At 40.7% G+C, this 18,722-nt stretch overlaps 1 protein-coding gene across 2 annotated transcripts in view; it reads right to left on the bottom strand.

Annotated features, from left to right (window-relative positions):
* The window catches only part of il1rapl2 (interleukin 1 receptor accessory protein-like 2), a 381,416-nt gene that overhangs the window by 17,860 nt on the left and 344,834 nt on the right, over positions 1 to 18,722 (bottom strand). For both annotated transcript variants that reach the window (XM_035160565.2, XM_035160566.2), the window contains exons 8-9: positions 12,511 to 12,643; positions 4,663 to 4,808 (exon numbers count right to left, since the gene is read on the bottom strand). In XM_035160565.2, the coding sequence (XP_035016456.2) occupies positions 4,663 to 4,808; positions 12,511 to 12,643 (279 nt within the window). The remainder of the gene's footprint in view (positions 1 to 4,662; positions 4,809 to 12,510; positions 12,644 to 18,722) is intronic.

The raw sequence follows: 18,722 nt of genomic DNA, 5'->3' as shown, positions 1-18,722 counted from the left end.
ATTAGTTTGATGTCATCACTCAAATGGAATATTTGGAGGGTGTGTCTCCGTTGCTCATATCAGTCCTCATTATAATCCCCAAATCTGGATTTTCTCCCTCCAGATAAAGATACAATCTTGGCAGCCTGCAGTGACTCGAAAGCTTCAGAGCCCTCAGAGTGAAAGCTGGTCCTTCTGCTTGTCATTGTCTCTCAATCCCTTCTCTCTCCTGTCAGCTCTTTGAGTCTGCCTCTTTCCCTCCACTTTTCTTTCTAGTAACACTCTCATCATGGTGGCTGAAGGCAGCTCTTTCTGCTCTGTCAGTTACAATAAGTAGATATGTATGGTGTATGTACTGTAGGTGTGTATGTGTGTGTGTGTGTGTGTGTGCATGTGTGCAACAAAGATGCATCAACCTATTACCTTGGGTCACTGCAGGGTGAGAGCACACCCTAATTCAATCACACACACACGCATTAAATCAAGCTTTGATAACTTGTGTTAACTTAGCATAACTTGTGCTTTGTTTAGTCTGTCGTGTTGTGTTCAGGAGCCTTAATATGACTCTATAAGCTTCAAGGCTTCAGGCCAGGAGGTGCCAGAACAGTTGTCTGGCTGGTTAGGGTTAGGGGTTAGGGTTAGGGTTAGGGTTAGAAATATACCGGTAGACATCACAAATTGTTTTGCCAATGTCTTGAATTTAGATGTTTGTTATATATAAATAATAAGAACTAAGGATCTTAGCATGTATACACATCCACTTTTGTTAGTTCAATGTCACTGTGGTAGATGCATGGTAAAAAAGGTTGTAATTAGTCTGTTAAGTAATGTGTATAACCTGCAGTAAACCAATCAGAGTGCCATCACCTATTCCCTTACGGCCAGGTGTTTGCTTGCACCTTGGGGGGTTGCCATTACATGTGCAGATAGCCAAGTACAAAGAGAAAACGCCTCTCTGCAAAGCAAACGCTTCATTTAGCATGCATGTAGAACCCCTATTTGTCTACTAGAGTGTATGTGCATTGTAGACCTGCCCATGTAGGTGCATATAACAGAAATACTGTGCCACGGGGCCCGAATAATCACTGACTACATCATTGTTGTTGTTTTTTTCTCTTTACACAATAAGTTATGTACTTATTTAAAACACCATACCACTATGATGTTGCCTCTGATTGCCTTTAGCTCTGTCTTTTTGTGGTTCAAACAGTTGCAGTGATTTCAGGACAAATCTAGGACCATATTTGCACAGGTTATATGGTCACAAGCTCGGCAACTGACTATCCATGCCAAAGAAAGATAACACATCTAGCCTTCATCGGGAATTTGTCAGTGAACTTTGGGGAACTCCGAAGTGTTGAGAACATACACAACAAAAATAATAATGTGTCCCAAGATGATCATTGGCACCTTTGCACATTTTGAATTATTTTAATGAGCTATTTTGTAAGACTTGCTATTGCTACATAGCCAACGTTGGCATTGACAGCTCACTTGTCTAGAAGAAACGTTGTGAGTTAGTCATCAAACTTCATTATTTCCTTGCCAAGAAATGTCAAAAGCATTAACAATGTTTTGCTTTGATGAATCCAATTCAAATCGAAATCGCGCGTTCACGTTCTCACGGACACACTGAAAAACCGCACACGTAGCTATGCGCGTTTGCATAGCTACGTCAGCTAGCATCGCTACTTCCGCTAGTGTAAATGACGCCGTTTCAAGTCGAATATGTATGTCGGGACATGCAGACACTTGGATGACACCACACAAGCAGTGGAGGCATGTTATGTTTTTTTCTGTTGTTTTATTACATCTGAAGAAGGGATCACTTTGGCTGCAACACTGTTTACTCCTGAGACTCCAAAAGTGTTTAGTGGACTCAAACACTTCCCCCACCCCTCCTTCGGCAAAGTGGTGAGTAGATAATGAGTGTATTTTCATTTTTCGGTGAACTATCCCTTTAACAGTCACTTTTGTGATAATTGATCTGCGTTTGATTTTTCTCTGTCCAATGCAAATTAAAAAATTATAAACATTTTTTTAAAGCAAATCTTTAATTTCTCATCTTTGCATTAGGATACAGAGCAGTTAATATTGTGATGGTATCAATGTGGCAATACTCACGTTTCAACGTGAATGTTAAACTGAAGCTTGATTGAAAAAATGTATAACCCAAATCAAATCGCTGTTGCAATATCTGTTTGGAAAATCGCAATGGGATATTTTTACAAAAATCGTTCAGCCCTAATGCTAACCAGCTAGCCACTAACAACATGCCAGCAGGAAAAGAAGTAAACACAGAAGAGCTTATTTCATTTAGAATCAGAAGAAAACACGTATCGGATGCATAGAACGCTCTTACAGTGGCACAAAGAAATACTGTGAAGTTATAGAATCATTTAAAGTGGTCATAACTGCTTCAAGTACTAGCTATTCTACTGAGGGTTTATGTCTTATATTCTTTATATGTGTGGATGATGATGTGCAATCTCAAATACAGGGCCATGCGTTTAAACATTGCCATTACACTTAATGTCTCCCGTGAGGGGAGTGTACAGTCTGTGCTTCTGTGCTTATGTCAGATGTGTTTGTACCCATATGTAGAATATGCTGTAAACTATAGCCAAGGTGCTTATGGGTTAAAAGTAAAGCACTGTACACACACAAACACATACACTTGTAGACACACAGTTTCCTGTGCTCATCCAAGTGATTACAGTGTTAAAGAGTGACGACCCCCCAATTCTCATCCTTACCCCCTCTGGAGGTGTGTGTGTGTGTGTGTGTGTGTGTGTGTGTGTGTGTGTGTGTGTGTGTGTGTGTGTGCCCGCTTGTGTCTGTGTGTGAGTCCCTAGGGTGCTAGTTAAGTATAGTAAGATAGATTTGACACCCCAAGGCACTCAGCAGAAGTCAGACAGGGAGAGAAAAAGACCTGTTTCAGTCCCTCCTCTTGCTCTCTCCTTTATTTCCTCCTCACTTCGTCTTCGCGATTCTCTCTCACACCCCTCACCTTCCCAACCTTCATCTCTCTATCTGCATCTATTATTTCTCCATTGTTCTCTATCTCCTACCATTCCACTGCATGTTTATCACTTTAACCAATTCTCCCTGCCCTTGCTTTTCTGCATTTATTTCTCATGGTGGGCATTCATGCGGCTCTCATTTCCATTGAGAATTGAGGTAACGGAGACAATTCATGTCCTCCCACAGTGCTGTTTTGCTATTCTCTTTCCTTCAGTCACTCTTGGTTCCCCTGTGTTTCTCTGGGCCGTGGCCTCTGACTCAAACAGGCCTGTTCTCTCAGCTCATCAGATAGGAAGCACGATACCGCAGTACTGCAATAAATGTTTTACAAAGCGAGCGGTGCCCTCATGCATTGTCTCCATCTGTGGTGCTCAGCACTCTTTGCTGTGGTGTGTTTTTTTTATCACACTTTCTGGAGACCACCTGCCAGGTAAACAGTTCAGCACTGTGAAATCTGGCAACATGAATTTTAAGTCTGGATGAAGTCAGAAATTATGTAAATGACACGACTTTCTTTCATTCAGCTACAGCTACCTAGATGTTTGAAATTAAGCTGCAGACGACCTTCTACATCTCACACATTTCACGATAACAGCATTCAGTTAACGTCTTAATTATCTTGGAAGCTGTTCACATCCACAAATATTTACTGGGCCATAAAAGACAGCATAAATTCCTGAGCTGGAAGGGTATTCCTTGTTAGCAGAACCATAAAGAGAGATGGAATATGTCCCAGGTAACTAGAGCAGACGTGGTTTTATGTTTTGCGAGCCAGAGTGAAAAATAAAGAACTGCTTTTGGGAGAATATACTGTGAAAGCTTAGAATCCAGAGGCTCTCTATTTGTTAATGACAGATAAACCTCTAAATATCAATGACTAAGATTTTGTATCATGTTAGTTCAATGACACAGGAATGCAACTTCTTCCTGGTGACAAGTAGTGCATTACACTATTATTTTACATAGATTCAAGAAAGAAGATACAATGTGCTAATTAGTAAGTTTTAGAGGTGTGGGTAGGTATTATTTAAATTCAGTCCTAGCCAGCCTAGTTGATCACCCCTGTTTCCAGTCTTACAGCTAAACCAAGATCAGCCAAGCAATGTTGAATTTTTTCGGTGATGTTTCCATTACAGGACTAGCATAGCTACAAAAAGTCTCAAAAAGCTACACATTGTTTATAATGATAAATGAAAACCCCAACTGAAAGAATGCACTGCTTTATATAATACCTTTTTTCCTCTTCTTTTTTCTGTAATTGATAATTGCTTCTATATCTTATTCAAAGAGTGCAAAGAAGATAAATAAATGTATCTAATTTTGCAACAGAAAGCAGCTATGGGGTGCCACAGGGCTCCACTCTAGGCCCCATACATGAACAATTCCTCATAATGGTTTCCAGTAGTACAGACAATCAGAGTTTACAGATACAATTACAAATTTGAACCACGTCCTGCTGGTTGCTTTGATGAGTAATTTACATGCAACCTGTTTGTGATCATTTTTCACTTGAGCTGTAACTCACAGTTTTAATTGTGTTGAAGAAAAGCAACAATAATGAGATGATAACACATTGGCAGGGTTTGTCTATATATGCGGCACGGAAAAAAGCTGGATATCAAGAGAGAAGAAGGGGAATTCAAAGAGAGTGTAATCTACCTTTCTTCTGCAGTATAGCACTCCCACTGCGCCTCCCTATATGGTTCTCCACATAACAGGTGTAGTTGGCCAGGTCTGCCTCATCCACAGCATCAAATGTTAGGGAAAGCTGCACCTCCTTCTCCCCTAAATGCTCCCTCAAGACCCTAGACAAACAAAGAGAAGTCCATGATAGTCATAGAAAGCAGAAACATCATTTGTTCTTAAATTTGCTGATTAAAAAACCCTTTAAGGAATACAGGGAGGAGGGTGTGAAAAGAGCAGAGAAAAGAAAAACAAATATTAGAATGAACGTGTGTTTCCTCTCGCCCAGAGTGCTCCTTAAAATAATAAAGAGAAGGGAGAGGTGGAGGACGAAGTGTGAGAGGAGAGAGAACTAAACATCTTCGAGACAGGAGGAGCTCCATGTCTCCCAAATGTATTCCCTGCAAGGAGGAAGAAGAAACTGAGAGAGGTGAACAGGAAGAGGAAGAGAAGAGAGGAGAGGAGAAGTCAGGAGTGGAGCAGAGTAGAGAGCAGATGAAAAAGGAGGACAGAGGGAGACATGCCTAGAAAACATTGGCGACAGCTGGAAACAGCCTCTCTCCTTATGGTGAGGTGATACTCCTGTAAAAGCCTGCTACAACGAGGAGGAGGAGGGGAGTGAACTGATGTTTGGGTCACAATTTGCACCTTTAAGCTTGATTTAAGGTCAAATTCAGCAATAACCAGTGATATCTGACATCACACTAACTGTGCTGAGGTGGTTAGCACAGTTGATCATTTTTATTGAGGAACTTATTTCAGTAAACCCAGGCTGAGCCCAATTTGGAAAAATTTGCGTTCGTACACACAGCCCCTCCGGAGAATTTCAGGAAATGTGTGGAAAACGTCTGGACTTCAGTGCACGTCTGAAAGCAGCTTCAGTATAATAAACCAAAAAAGACTAAGGCTACAGGTTTCAGGTGAAAAGACACACGGATCAGTTAACTGGACAACCATCACAGTGTTGGTATTTACAAATTGTTGTTTGTATTTACAACAGTATACAAAAATAGAATAGGATTTGAGTAATCAGTTAAAGTGGTAAAGGTTTAGTCCAACATTTAATTTAACAAAACCCCTCTACGTTAAAGTGGGTTGTGTAGTGGCCGCAGGCTTAAGTTCATCTGTTAACACCTCACATTAAAACGCATCCTGAATGTGTCTCCAAGAACTGATCTAACTTCTGTGCTCTACATGCAAATAATCACAACTGTCCTTTGTGTTGGTGAAGACCAAATTATGTTGATTTTACGCAGTCTGAGTTTACACACGTGTCCAATGACACTGTGTTTGTGTGTCTGCGTCAGTGCGAGTTTAGTCAGGAGGGTCTGAATGAGTGAATCAACATATACATACATGTATATTGCATACATATACATATGTATCTGATAGATGATATATTCGTCCATCCCTAGTACAGGTCGAAAGACAATTAGCAAGGAGTGTGACAAGACAAATCTGTATAGTCATTATAAGTTGACATGTGCGACGAGACCAATGTGAAAATGCTTTGTTCTAATACAGAGCGCCTTGTGTCTGCCACCAGAATGACATGTTAGGATTAAACTGTAGTGAGGAGAAGGTGGATTTGCAAAAATAAAGCAATATGACAGTGTTTCAGACAGAAAAGAGGTGATGCTGTGTGTGATATTTTACAGAATGGCTTCCAAGTCTGTTCCACAAGGTTTTATTTGTAACTTTAAGTCACATTTTCAATTTACCTGATGTCTGAAGTGAATGTAAAACGTGCACAGTTTCCATTGCCTCGCTCACACGAAGCCATTATTAAGCAATTATAAGTCTGTAGAGAAACTTCTGCAGTGCTGGTTAAGACGGAGCTATGGTGGATTCCCTCTGACACGATTTGCATTGGAACTTTTTTTTTTAAAGAACATCAGAAGAGAAGGAAATAAAACAAAGAGAGACCGAAATATCCTTGCTTCCCATTAGCTGAGCTGAGTCTGTCTGAGATTTGTTTTGTCATGGTGTGGTTTGACTCTCCAGTGATCAGCCAAACCGAAGGCAGCAGGATTTTGAAGGGGAGAAAAAGAAACAGCATTTCCCAAACAGAATCAGCACCACTGTCAAAACACACCAGGCTGGCCACAGATACTTTTTTATTATTCTTATTTACAGGGGTCTGGATTGCCCAGGTTCTAACACTAGTATTTTGGAGTTGACACAGACCAACCATGTCGAACGGCTAAAAAGGCAACATGTCGTTTCATCATGTGGTTCTGTTGGTGCTTCACAATGAAAGAGAACAACACGTGTCACTCAGAGCTTGTATCTAAGTGCCTACATTCATAGAATATCAATATGTGGACCCTGTGGGAACAGAACTCCCAAACCTCCTCAATATAAATGCTCACTGACTCTTTTTCGGTGAAATGTTATTAATATTGTGACGGCAAAGATCACAGAAAGAATTATGAATTATTAAAGTCAAGTGTTCCTGACGAAATACACCCAGCACCTCGGATCACATCTCGGTGTGTGTGTGTGTTTGTGTGTTAGTGATTTTGTGTGTGCATCACTCTGATGTGTACCATCAGAGGTCACTGTCAAAAGCAGTGACTTGTTTTTAATGTGAATTTAAAAGTTCATCAAAGTTAAAAAGTCCAAAGTTTTAAAGGGAGCTCATCTTTCTCACAGACACCCCCACTAGCAAAACCAGGTTTGGCTAGCCAATCAGAGCAGACTGGGCTTTTTTGGGAGGGGGGGCCTAAAAGAGACAGGAGCTAAAACCAAGCTTTTCAGCAAAAAATATGACAGTATGAGCAAAGTGATGAGTTTTCTTAACATTAGAGCATTTTAAACATTTTCTAGACACAACTTTATGACTTAAACATTATTTGTGCAGTAGGTTAATTTGTGATTATTTGCGTGACTCGCGAATCGCGCAAGTAACGTGAAGAAATCCAACCGGCGGGTATTCACCTGTTCTCCTCCAGAAGAGAAGAGGACTGGCTGAAGTAACTACAGTTGCTGCAATGTACATGTGGTGGAAACACCAGGGGGAGTCAGCAGAGGAGAGGAGAAGTACTGGCTGAACAACAACTGCTGTGGTGTACGTGTTGTGGAAACGCCAGAAGCCAGCGCCGTTGTGCGCGGGTCCACCAGCCCACCCGGAAGAGCACACATCGTTTTTACTGTATTTGTTCCATTTCTCCCGCCTACTTACTGTATTTTTCCAGCTGATTATTTTTTTTCATTTCTCATTCATGTAATTGATGTCTTTCAGCATATTTAAATATCTCTTATTTCATCATTAAGTATTTTATCAATGCTCAAAGACACTTTACAGAGAAATAATAACTAAATAACTAAAAATATAAAATACACATTATTAATCACACATTAAAAACAGTTCTGAAGTGGTGTGTTTCAATAATGTTTGGTGGGTGGACAGTTCAGGTCAGTCTCTGATTTTGTGTTTGTCATGGTACGACTGCCTCTGAACAATATTTAGATAAATTGCTTCATGGAAATATTGGCACTTTTAGATTACAGAGGAAAAAGGACGATTATTGCTTATATCTTCTCCGATCACAGAAATGAATGAAAAGAACATGAAAACAGTGAGACTCTGACAGCAGTTGTATTGCACAGCTGATGTGAATTTCAAGCAGGTGAAGACGCCTCTCCACATCACTAGACATACGCGTCAATGGTGCCTTCAAGGGGAAATATGAAGCAAGCACCGGCCCGAGTGGAAATATTGTAATTACAAATTCATCGCACATGAACGAAGCAAGAACTTTCATCGCTGAGTCGCAGAATTGTGAAGTAGTTCAACAGTGAAGCTGTGCCAACAACGGCAGTAAAACCGATGATGCTGCTCATAGTTATCGTGTTCGAGGTGCGTTTGGGCATATTTTTACTAAAAGCACTTGAATCCATGTTAAGGTGTATTTTCATCATCAGCCAAAGACTGACAAAGGTTTTCTGTCGGTAGCGGCAACTTCACAGGTGGCTGCTCTTCCTCTGTGGAGAAATACTAATGAGGTGAAAGTGTCAACAGCTCTCCCACATACTGCAGGGGAACAAGCCGTGGTTATCGCAGGTATTCACTTTATCAAGGAGGACACAAGACGGTAATGTGCAAACAGACACAGCCCCACACAGTGCACAGGACAGGGCAGTATCAGAACGGGCAGAGGGAGCTACACACGGACAGATTAATGTGCATCACAGCAGGAGTGTGTCTGAGTCGGCCCGAGGATCGCACTGAAAGATTGAGAACTCATCAGGCAAAGGTTAATTTAATACACGGGGCGTGATTAGTTTCAAGTTTAAACACTAACACTCATGCACAGTCCCGTTCTCTTTAGTTTTCAACACTACGCTTGTGGGAGTAAACGTTCCAGAGGCCAATACGTGTCTTAGCAGTGACAGAGAGCATCTCTCAAGCTGGGAACCTTGGTTTACGCCCTGATCAGTGAGCAGGCACCTCTGCCAGCTGCAGGGCTGCTGCTGTGGAGCTGACGCTGACATCTTTTTGGAGGGAGTTGTTGAATAGCCATGCAAAAGGCTTTTTTTCAGGGAGGAATGAACATACACATTATTATTGGTGGGCTGAACTGATGACATGTAATAGTTCTGGGGCAGAGGAGATCAATTTAAAATGTTCTCTAAGCTTAAAGGCTTTGACTTTCAGACCAAGATGAGGGAGTTTGTGCTAATGATTAAAACGATTAAAAAATGCAATTTTCTGTGATGTATCTTTTCTAATTTATAAACATAGCTTTTGACAGTATGTCGTATTCTTTACTAAAAGACTCACAGACAAAGTGTGGTGCTACAGATCAGACGTCGGCGGATACAATGGCTTGGGCACGTCCTCAAAATGGACCAGAACCAGATACCAAAGATCGTCCTAAGACAGGCACAACCTGGAAAACGCAAACAAGGTCGGCCAAAAACAACATGGCGGCAAACCGTGACGGCTGAGCTGAAAGAGTTGGGTCTGACATGGGGAGAGGTCCCACACGTAGCCCAGCACAGGCCTCGATGGAGGCAGATCGTCGTCATGCCCCTCAAGAGATGAAGAGGATAAAGTAAGTAAGTGCATCAGAAGTGAATGTAGAGTGGTATTGCTCAAAGGTGAAAAGAGAGAAGGAAGTGCAAACTCTTTAAACACTGAACAGGGAAATGTGTTATAGTAGTTCTTTATGGTAATTGTTGGTTAAACTTTGAATTTAGGGGTGATTTCAACAGTAAAATAATGCCTGTTTTAAACATCTGTTAGTGCCGACAACCTGATTCCCTGGTTTAATTTTAAACTATTGTACTTGCTGTGATTGTGCACACATCTGGGATCCTGTGTAATTAGGGATTGTCAGTAGAAGCAGTATGGGCGCAGTCACATTTAGTTTAAACTCTAAATCATATGGCAACAAATCTGGCCAAACTGTCGACTTGTTTACAGCTTGTTTGTCTGTCAACTAATGTTTATTTCCCTTTTGGACCTATTGTTATTGACGTCGCCACATTGTAAAATCCCTGCTTTGGTGAGTCCACTGTTTTCACAACCAAAACACCTGATAGAGAGAGCATAGAAAATACAACACATGCTGTAATAAAGCTTTAATTTCATGTGTAATCCTACAATGTACAGCCGATGATGAACTGTACATCCAAAGAGTGCTGCTTGCTGATTTTGCAACCAGAGTGTCGCTGCATAGATTACATATTCATTCAGTGACTGCAGCACACCAGTATTAACAAGAGGACTTTTCAGCTGGGATTTATGTGCTTTAACTATGTATACCTCACTCAGTCATTACCCCCTAGAGCACTTGGAAAGCCCTGCAGAGGAAAAGTTATCACAGCAATGACAACAATAAAACTGCATGTTTTGGGGGGGTTTTCAAGATTGTTATTGTACTAAATCCTTGTCTGGGTACCAGGAGAGTGGAGCCTCCCTGATAAAGTTGTTTCCCTGTCATCTTTAAACGAGCCTCACGTTATTCTAGCAGTGTTTTGAACACCTAACATTTAACGGTGTCACCCACATTGTCTGTCCCATTGTTCAAGTCAATGAATTGTAAGGGCGTCTTTAAAACAGACTTTTGAAGAACAAATAGCTGGACTGGCTGCGACTGGATACCTGGACCCATAGCCACTGATTCTGCACCCATAGAGAATGCCAAGCACCCATGTGTGCCCAGCAGACGGTTGGGGCTAAATTTACATTGATTTGACATCAAATGTCACAGTTGGTGCCAGATTGGATCAACTTGAGGACTACACGTCTGTGATTCACCTGAGTGAGTCACTAGCTCCAAACACTTACCACTGGTCAGTGTCCTCATTATCCAATCTACATAAAGAACTTATGACAATGGTGAATAAAAACAAATCCAATTTGATTGGTTAATAGTTGCTTGGGCCTGGGGGTGAGGGTTCATGGAGATTACCCACTGGCTGGAACATAAGCCTGCAGGGCTATATGACTACAAACTGCAGCTACCACGATAATAATCTGGAAGCCTATCAGCTATCATCTGATAGGCAACGGACAACATTTCGGGGTTTCCGGTGTAGACAGAGAGTATCCGGGTCAAGAGTTCTTCTTCCGTTCACCGCAGAATGTCCGACTAGTTTCTTTTATCACATGAGTCGAACTTTGATACTTTTACAAGTGATTCAACCAGTGATACGTTTTGTAGGCGTTTCAGCTGATAATATTTTGGCAGCAGCTATCTGAACATGAATACAGATAAAGCCAATTAGTCAATGCATTTTGGTCAATGTGTTCAACCTCTTCTGCTCCTAACACAGACTGTTTACCTGCAGGCTCAAACAGGATTGGTCAATTGTTAGATTACCTATGAACAGAAACCAGCAGAGTTGGTGGTAAACTAGTACTTGTGATTTTTAGTTAGTTGTTATTTTCATTTAAACTGTTCTAATAGCTAATTGGCACCATACAACTTGTGGCTTGTGTCAAGCTAACGTTAAGCTCACTCAATTACAACGTCTCCAGAGACAAGCTGACAGGCAGGTTTGAACAGAGTGAAGTGATTGACAGCAGATTGTCGAACGTTTCCACACTCCTGGATCATCGAGGCAAAGCTCCTGGACCAGCTGGTGGTTCTCGACTGTGACTTATGAGAGATTCACACACATCTCACTCTCAACAAAAGCAAGAGCCCTTTGCCTGTAGCCTATATATTTAAATAATGAAAAGATCTGTGAGCTTACTTCACAACAAAGTATTGGTATTAAGGACAATTTACGTAGAAGTTTCCATGCAACATTAAAAATATATCTATGTACATATATATAAATTACACCATACTGCTCTCCTTGTTTTAAAAAAAAAAGTAGACTTCAAGAAAAAGGTAGCTATGTCTGATTGGGGCCACGCCCTAGAAGTGTGATCCAGCAGGTTATTCTAATGATATTTGATGTCCCACCGACAATCAGGGTTTCCCCAATACAGAGCCATGTAATTGGTCCCAGTAGGAGAGAGAATGAATTCATTAAACTTTATTATTAGTATTCATGATTCTTTAGGAAAGTTGAGAAGGACTCTGTCAGAGAGCCCTCAATGAGTCATAAATCATAACAGGGTAAATTAAATGCTGACAGTGTGAGGAGTGCAGCTGGAGTCCAGTCTTCTCAGATATTAATTAACAACAGAGACCTGTAAACTTGAGTGTGTGTAATTGATTCTCTCTCTCAGTGTGTCATTGGAGGGGGGGAAAAAGCAACTTGAGGATATTAATTATGTACAAGCGACATTGGTTAATTTTCCTGAATGGTTGGCGGCACACACATGTGGTTCAGTGAGTAGATGCTGCCTGGTGTGTTTACCTGACTTCACTTTCTTTAATGTGTCCCGCTAGCTCTTCCACAAACTTCTCCCCTTTCATCCAGTAGATGATGGGCCTCCTGCTCTCTCCACTGTAGCCGAAAAAGGCCTTGCAGTCCAAGCTGAGAGGCATACCTGCAACACACACCACAACACTGTTACGATACACACTACTGCACGATGACAGACGGCAAGATCCTGTCAACTGCAACTGCAACATGCTGTGGTTTGGGCTAAGGGGGAAACATAAAGGTAGCACAACAACATGACCGTATCGATGAAGGCAAACAGTAAAACCCGCAATGGTCCAGTTTGAGCAAAAGGAGGCAATCAATGAAAAAGTTGGTGTTTTAAAGAAGCTTATAATGTATAACGAGGGGCCTGTTGCCACCCTCAGGAACCAATGCAGACATCTACTGTAGGTGTGCCTCAGGGTGCCTGCTTGACGTCCCTGGAATTTAGAAAAAGAATTAAAGGCGAAACAGATAATTCTCCTGGTGGCAAAAATGATCATGAGTGAGAAAAGAGCGAAACACTAAGAGTTACTAAAGTTACTTCTGAAATGGTCAATTTTCACAAATGACACAAACAAAAACTTCTTCTCCCTATGACCCATGGTGATGTGTAACATTTTGCTGTTTGTGGGAGTCACATTAATTATTTATTTACATACAAATTTATTTTTGTTTTTATTTGTGTTCGTAAGCTAATCTATGGCGAGCGTAAAGGGGAAGGTGGGTGACGGCAGTTACTGTTATTTACCTCAGCTTCGTCCTCAGCCTCAACATGAATAGCAGGTGAATGGACTTTAGACTTCTGCATTTCATTTTCTTATTCTTTTTAATTTGCATTTATTAAAAAAGTGAACCTCACAACCTTTGGACACATTTTTTGTTAGACTTGGCTGCAAGTCTAACAAATTTGCCGCTAAACCCACAGGTCAACCAGGGGGACCGGAGGCTAAGCTGCTTTGGCACTAATAGTTGGCACTGGATGGAAGAAGTGAGGTGAAATGGTTTTTGGATGTAGCTCCTAGGAACACTTGGCTAAGTGAACTATATGTCCTAAAATGAGCTATTTTATACGATAATTGTGTCCTTAATGTGTTGAAAGGGCAGAAGGCAACACACAAACAAACACACATGAGTTTAGTCCGCATCCACACATGCTCTCACACACCCTCCAGTAAGACCTTGAAACCACCAGTCTCTGATTACAGCTATCAATGGTGATGATGGAGCATTAATGAGCATTCAGATGAGCGCTACCTCGTCAGGCAGTCAATTAGCAGATAATTATGATATAGTGCAGTATTATCATAATGATAGCTCTATCATTACAGTCAAGCACCACCACTGAATGCTGAGGTTGAGTGTTTATCTTTGTTTGTTGTCAGATAACTAAATATTAACACTGAACATTTTTGGTATTGACTGTAGCCAGTGTCATGCAGAGTGTGTGGGAAATGCAGGGGTTACTGTGCGAGTCTCTCCCCTCGTCTTTGTGTAAGGTAATCCCCGGAATTACTATTTTAGAAAGAACTTTCCAAAGGTAAAACATTTCCCAAACTGGCTCGGTTTTGGCTTTCATTTCGATCTCGTGGTCGTGGCAAAATGCAACCGTTTCATCTGGAAATGTCATATTTCGTTTCGTTTGCTTTCATTGCATCATGTAGTCCGAGGGAGAAGACAGAGGGCTTTGAGTTGTGTCTGTCTCCAAAATGGTCAATTCTAACAAGCCAACAAAATGGTTTGCAAAACCTCAAACGTCTCACATGTGTGTGTCGGTGGGTTGTCATGGTGTAGGGGGTTTACCCTTGCTGTGGCAGGCAACATCCTGTCACACACACACACACACTGCACAACTGGTAAATAAAAACATAACGTGGGTCAGAGAAATTAATTTTGCCTGATTGTGTGTGTGTGTGTGTGTGTGTGTGTGTGTGTGTGTGTGTGTGTGTGTGTGTGTGTGTGTGTGTGTGTTAGCTCCACAGTAATTGATTAGCACCCTGAGGGAGTGTTTGTGTTCTCAGCATGTTATGGTGATTAAATTCATCAGTTTTGTTTGCACTTGTGCGGCATGAGGGTGTTTGTATAGGTTGGGTGACTTTGTGTGTCTATGTGTGCGCTGATCACCAGCAATCACAACACGAGTCCTGAAGTCCAGTCCACAAATCATTCCAGCAGGTAACTGTTGTGTGCTTGGGGCTAAAGCAGCAGGATGAACACCACTGAAAGGTTGGTGCTGTCATCAGTATCAAAGAGAAACTCTGTACCAGTGATTGATGGGAGCTTTCTCACGTCGGTGCATCGTCACTTCACACGTCTGCTGAGTGCGATCACAGCTGTATTCTCTGGTGTTAACCATTGTGGAAGAACTCCTTTTGACCAATCAGAGGTGAGTTTGTAAACAGAAGTCACATCACGCGAGTCAAAACTGATCTGGGTCCAGTCTTTGTAAGCTTTGTAAGCTTGAGTAAGCTTGGACTCTTCTGTGCTGTTCAGTGTAGCCTCTCACGTATTCATCACACACACATGCACAGAATAAAGCAGCTGAATGTGAGCATCAGTCCAGACTGTGCTTGGCAATTAGTTCATTTTCTAATGCTACCATCCGAGCAGGAGGAACTGCTGGTTATCAGACATCTTCATCTGTTTCCTTCTGCCTTGTGTTTTAAGGTTGGCTCATGTCTCTGGCACAGATTTTGTTTACACTGCAAAAATAAATAAATAATAATAATCATAATAATTTCACTGCAGTTTTTTCGCAGCATTTGATTTGATCGCATGAGTCAGGAATTAAAAGAAGATTAATCTTCTGCTCTAAACATGGTTGCTGTAGATGTGATTTCATGGCTGTTCTCCATTGCAAAGTTCCAGGTGTCAATCAACTGATCAAATGATGTGCAATATAAAAGGAGCTCTGGTTTGCTATCAAAGTCTACACTGCTCCCAGACACTGATATTTTCAAATGATTTCCTGAAATTTTCGGAACCAGCTGTATGAGAGAACACAAATGTCCGACTAACTTGCTCAGGACATTTGTGCTATATGAATGCAGTTCATTCTCAGTTCATTTTCATAGCTTGTGTTTCTTTTTTGAATTGGACTGAATTGCTTGTAAAGCAAATATAAGGTATTTATTTAAATTGAATACTGTTTAAGCTTATTTACTATGTAAAGCAATGTTTCATGTATGCAGCCTTTACAGTTTTGAGTGATTTTAAGCACTTCTCATTAAACATTTAAAACGCATTCATCATTCCATGTTATTTATCAATGCATTCTAAAAAATGTTGATAATGTTGTAAAAATCTATAATCTATAATCTTTTACAAGAGTCAACCTTTAGATTTGAACTAATTTAAAAAATGTTCTTTGATAAATATCCATCCAGACATGGAAACTTTCTTAAATAAATACAATGTTTAGCACTAAAACTCATACACCATCCATATGATATATAGGTTTTGAATCTCATTATCTGCCAATTTATTGTTTATTATTTTTGTGACATTTATTTCATACTTAATAACAAAGAACTAAATGTAACCAACAGTATTAATACCAAAGCACGACCTGTTCTGACAGATATCAGTAGAAACTGATCTGAAGAAGGCAGAGATGTTTCCATTCATGAACAGTGAGCGGAAGGAGCAGAGGATGATGGGAAATTCATGGAGGCACAGAGGGAGTCTGTCTTCTTTGCGTCTTCCTCTATAACTATTGTAACTTCTGTTCACATCATTAGTCTTTTGCACTTGTCAGTCTTCGGGTTTCCCTGTTCCTTGATTTTCATTTCTGTTCACTAAAGCAGATTCTCTCTCATCTCTCGACGTCTCGCTGTCTCCTCTCCGCACCTTCTGTGTGTCAGGTTTCTCTTTGTTATCATTCGCCATCTATGTCTGCTCAGTCTTTCTCCTCCTGCCTCCTCTTCCTGTCGATGTAGACAGACACTCTTTAACCTCCGCACTAACAAAATACAGACGCTTTCAGCAGCAGCACTGCAGAGGTTCAGTTCACCGGAGAAATGTCACTGAAGTGGAGTTCTGTTCACAACTTTCCCTGGTTCTCCCTATCATAGGAAATAACTTGATCTACTGACCACTGTTTTTCAGGAGTTTATCCTAAAGCAATGCATCGTCTTCTAGAGAGCAACTAGTGTTTGTCCTGTGAGCACGACACATCTCCAAAAACATTTCAAAAGGGTTTGTCGATAGTTTGTTTAGGAACACTTAACAAATACCATTTGGACATACACGGTTTTCAGGTTGGGTATGAAAACATATCATTTGAAAAGTAACTAAAGCAATGACAAACGTAGTGGATTAAAATCTAATTGGCCTCTGAGATGTAACTGAGTAGAAGTATAAAGTTGCATAGAATGGAAATGCTCCTGTTAGGTTCTCAGGTATAGGACTTGAGGATGCAGTTGAGTATATTTAGTCAAATATTCTAGGCAACCGTTTGAGTCACTTGAGTTATTATTTGACAATCTTCAAATTCATGCTACTTCATACATCTACTCACAACATTACGGAGGGAAAAGTTCTAGTCGATCAGATTTATTCGACAGCTGTAAACACTTTTCAGATTAAAACTTCACTGAAAAAGATCACAGATTCAAAAAGTGGTTTCCAGCATTTTTTACCTCTGAACCTTTCCAATAAACCACTTGGGGCATAATGCAACAGCTCAGATGACTGTGTGGCAGTTCCAGAGATAAATTTCTTATTTTCTCTCCCATTAAAGACTGGGACCTAACAAATTAAAACTAAAAAAACTAACAATATTTCACTAAAAAAGAAAACTAATGCAAACATTTGTATCATTTACATTATGGCCCACTGAAGGAGGCTGATCTCTGAAGTACTCAGCTCTTTAAAGTATAGTAGTTAAAACCATTTCCAGCTCAGACAGCTACATCGGTAAAATGATGATGTTTTCCCCTCATCATTTGTGCTCCATGCTGCTACAACCTCCCAAAGATGATTAAAAGAAAATTGAAAGAACGTTTGAAAAGGCTCATTCAGGAAACCACAGCATATTAAAAGGAGGATGCCAAACAACAATTCAAAAGTTTCACCCACTAGCTTTCGGCTCCCGGCCAAACAGAAACGTCTCAGATGGAGTATTTTAGCACAGAAACAACTATGTGTCTCTAAACACTGAGGAAGTTTATGCATATATTACATATGAGGGAAAGCCCTGTGAACCTTGAACACATTGAGATATGATGAGTGACAAAACAGTATTCTTGTGCAGAAATGAAATGAGAAGCAGGAGGAGCAGATTCTAGTTGAGGGATTTTAGGCAGGAAGTAGGACCATCCTTAATGAGGAAATGAATCACTGAAAACTGGTTTTACCACACACACACACACACACACACACACACACACACACACACGCACGCACACACACACGCACACACACACACGCACACACACACGCACACACACACACACACACACACACGCACACTCACACTGACAGAATCCTGCATCAGTTGACTTGACGAGTACGTATGACAAAAAAGGACCGGTGTTAATAGACTTGGGATTGCAGTATTAGATGTGATATATTTTTAAATTCCGTGTCATCTGTGATTCAGCCCCTTCATTAAAACATGGCCCACTTTTCACTAGATTAACGTTAAATAAAGGTTATTGAATTGAATTGTCCCTTTTCCCTGGAAATCCAGCGGTGTCGGGGGTGCAGGGAGTTCCAGTACAGCTGAATAAGTTTTAATTAGCTTCACTAGATCATCTATAGAAAGATTGTTGAACATGGATTCCATTCAGAGTAGTTAAAGACAGATGAGAGATATTAATTTAGCAGTTTATACAATATGAGGTCATTGACCTGCTTCAGGGAGGATAATGGTTACGATGATAGGTGAGGTGCAGCCAGCTTGAGGAGATGAGAAAATTCAAAGTAGGACTTTTGTATATTTATGCAGTGATTTCATCACAATTATTGAAAAACGTGTCTAAAGCCAATGAACATAGATTTATTGGGATGCAAACAGGATTTTATTAATTTCCATTTTACTCTTATGACGCTTCAAGAAAGGGTTAGGTTGGTCTGTCACACTGTGCATGGATTGACGGGATAGATAGATAGATAAATAGGTAGAGCACACATAACACTACCTCATCAAAACTTATATACACAAACTTATACACTTGACTGCACAAAACTTCACTATAACT

The sequence above is a fragment of the Hippoglossus stenolepis genome, chromosome 7, assembly GCF_022539355.2.
Source record: "Hippoglossus stenolepis isolate QCI-W04-F060 chromosome 7, HSTE1.2, whole genome shotgun sequence".
Lineage (NCBI taxonomy): Eukaryota > Metazoa > Chordata > Actinopteri > Pleuronectiformes > Pleuronectidae > Hippoglossus > Hippoglossus stenolepis.
This window is presented reverse-complemented; position numbering and strand designations above follow the sequence as displayed.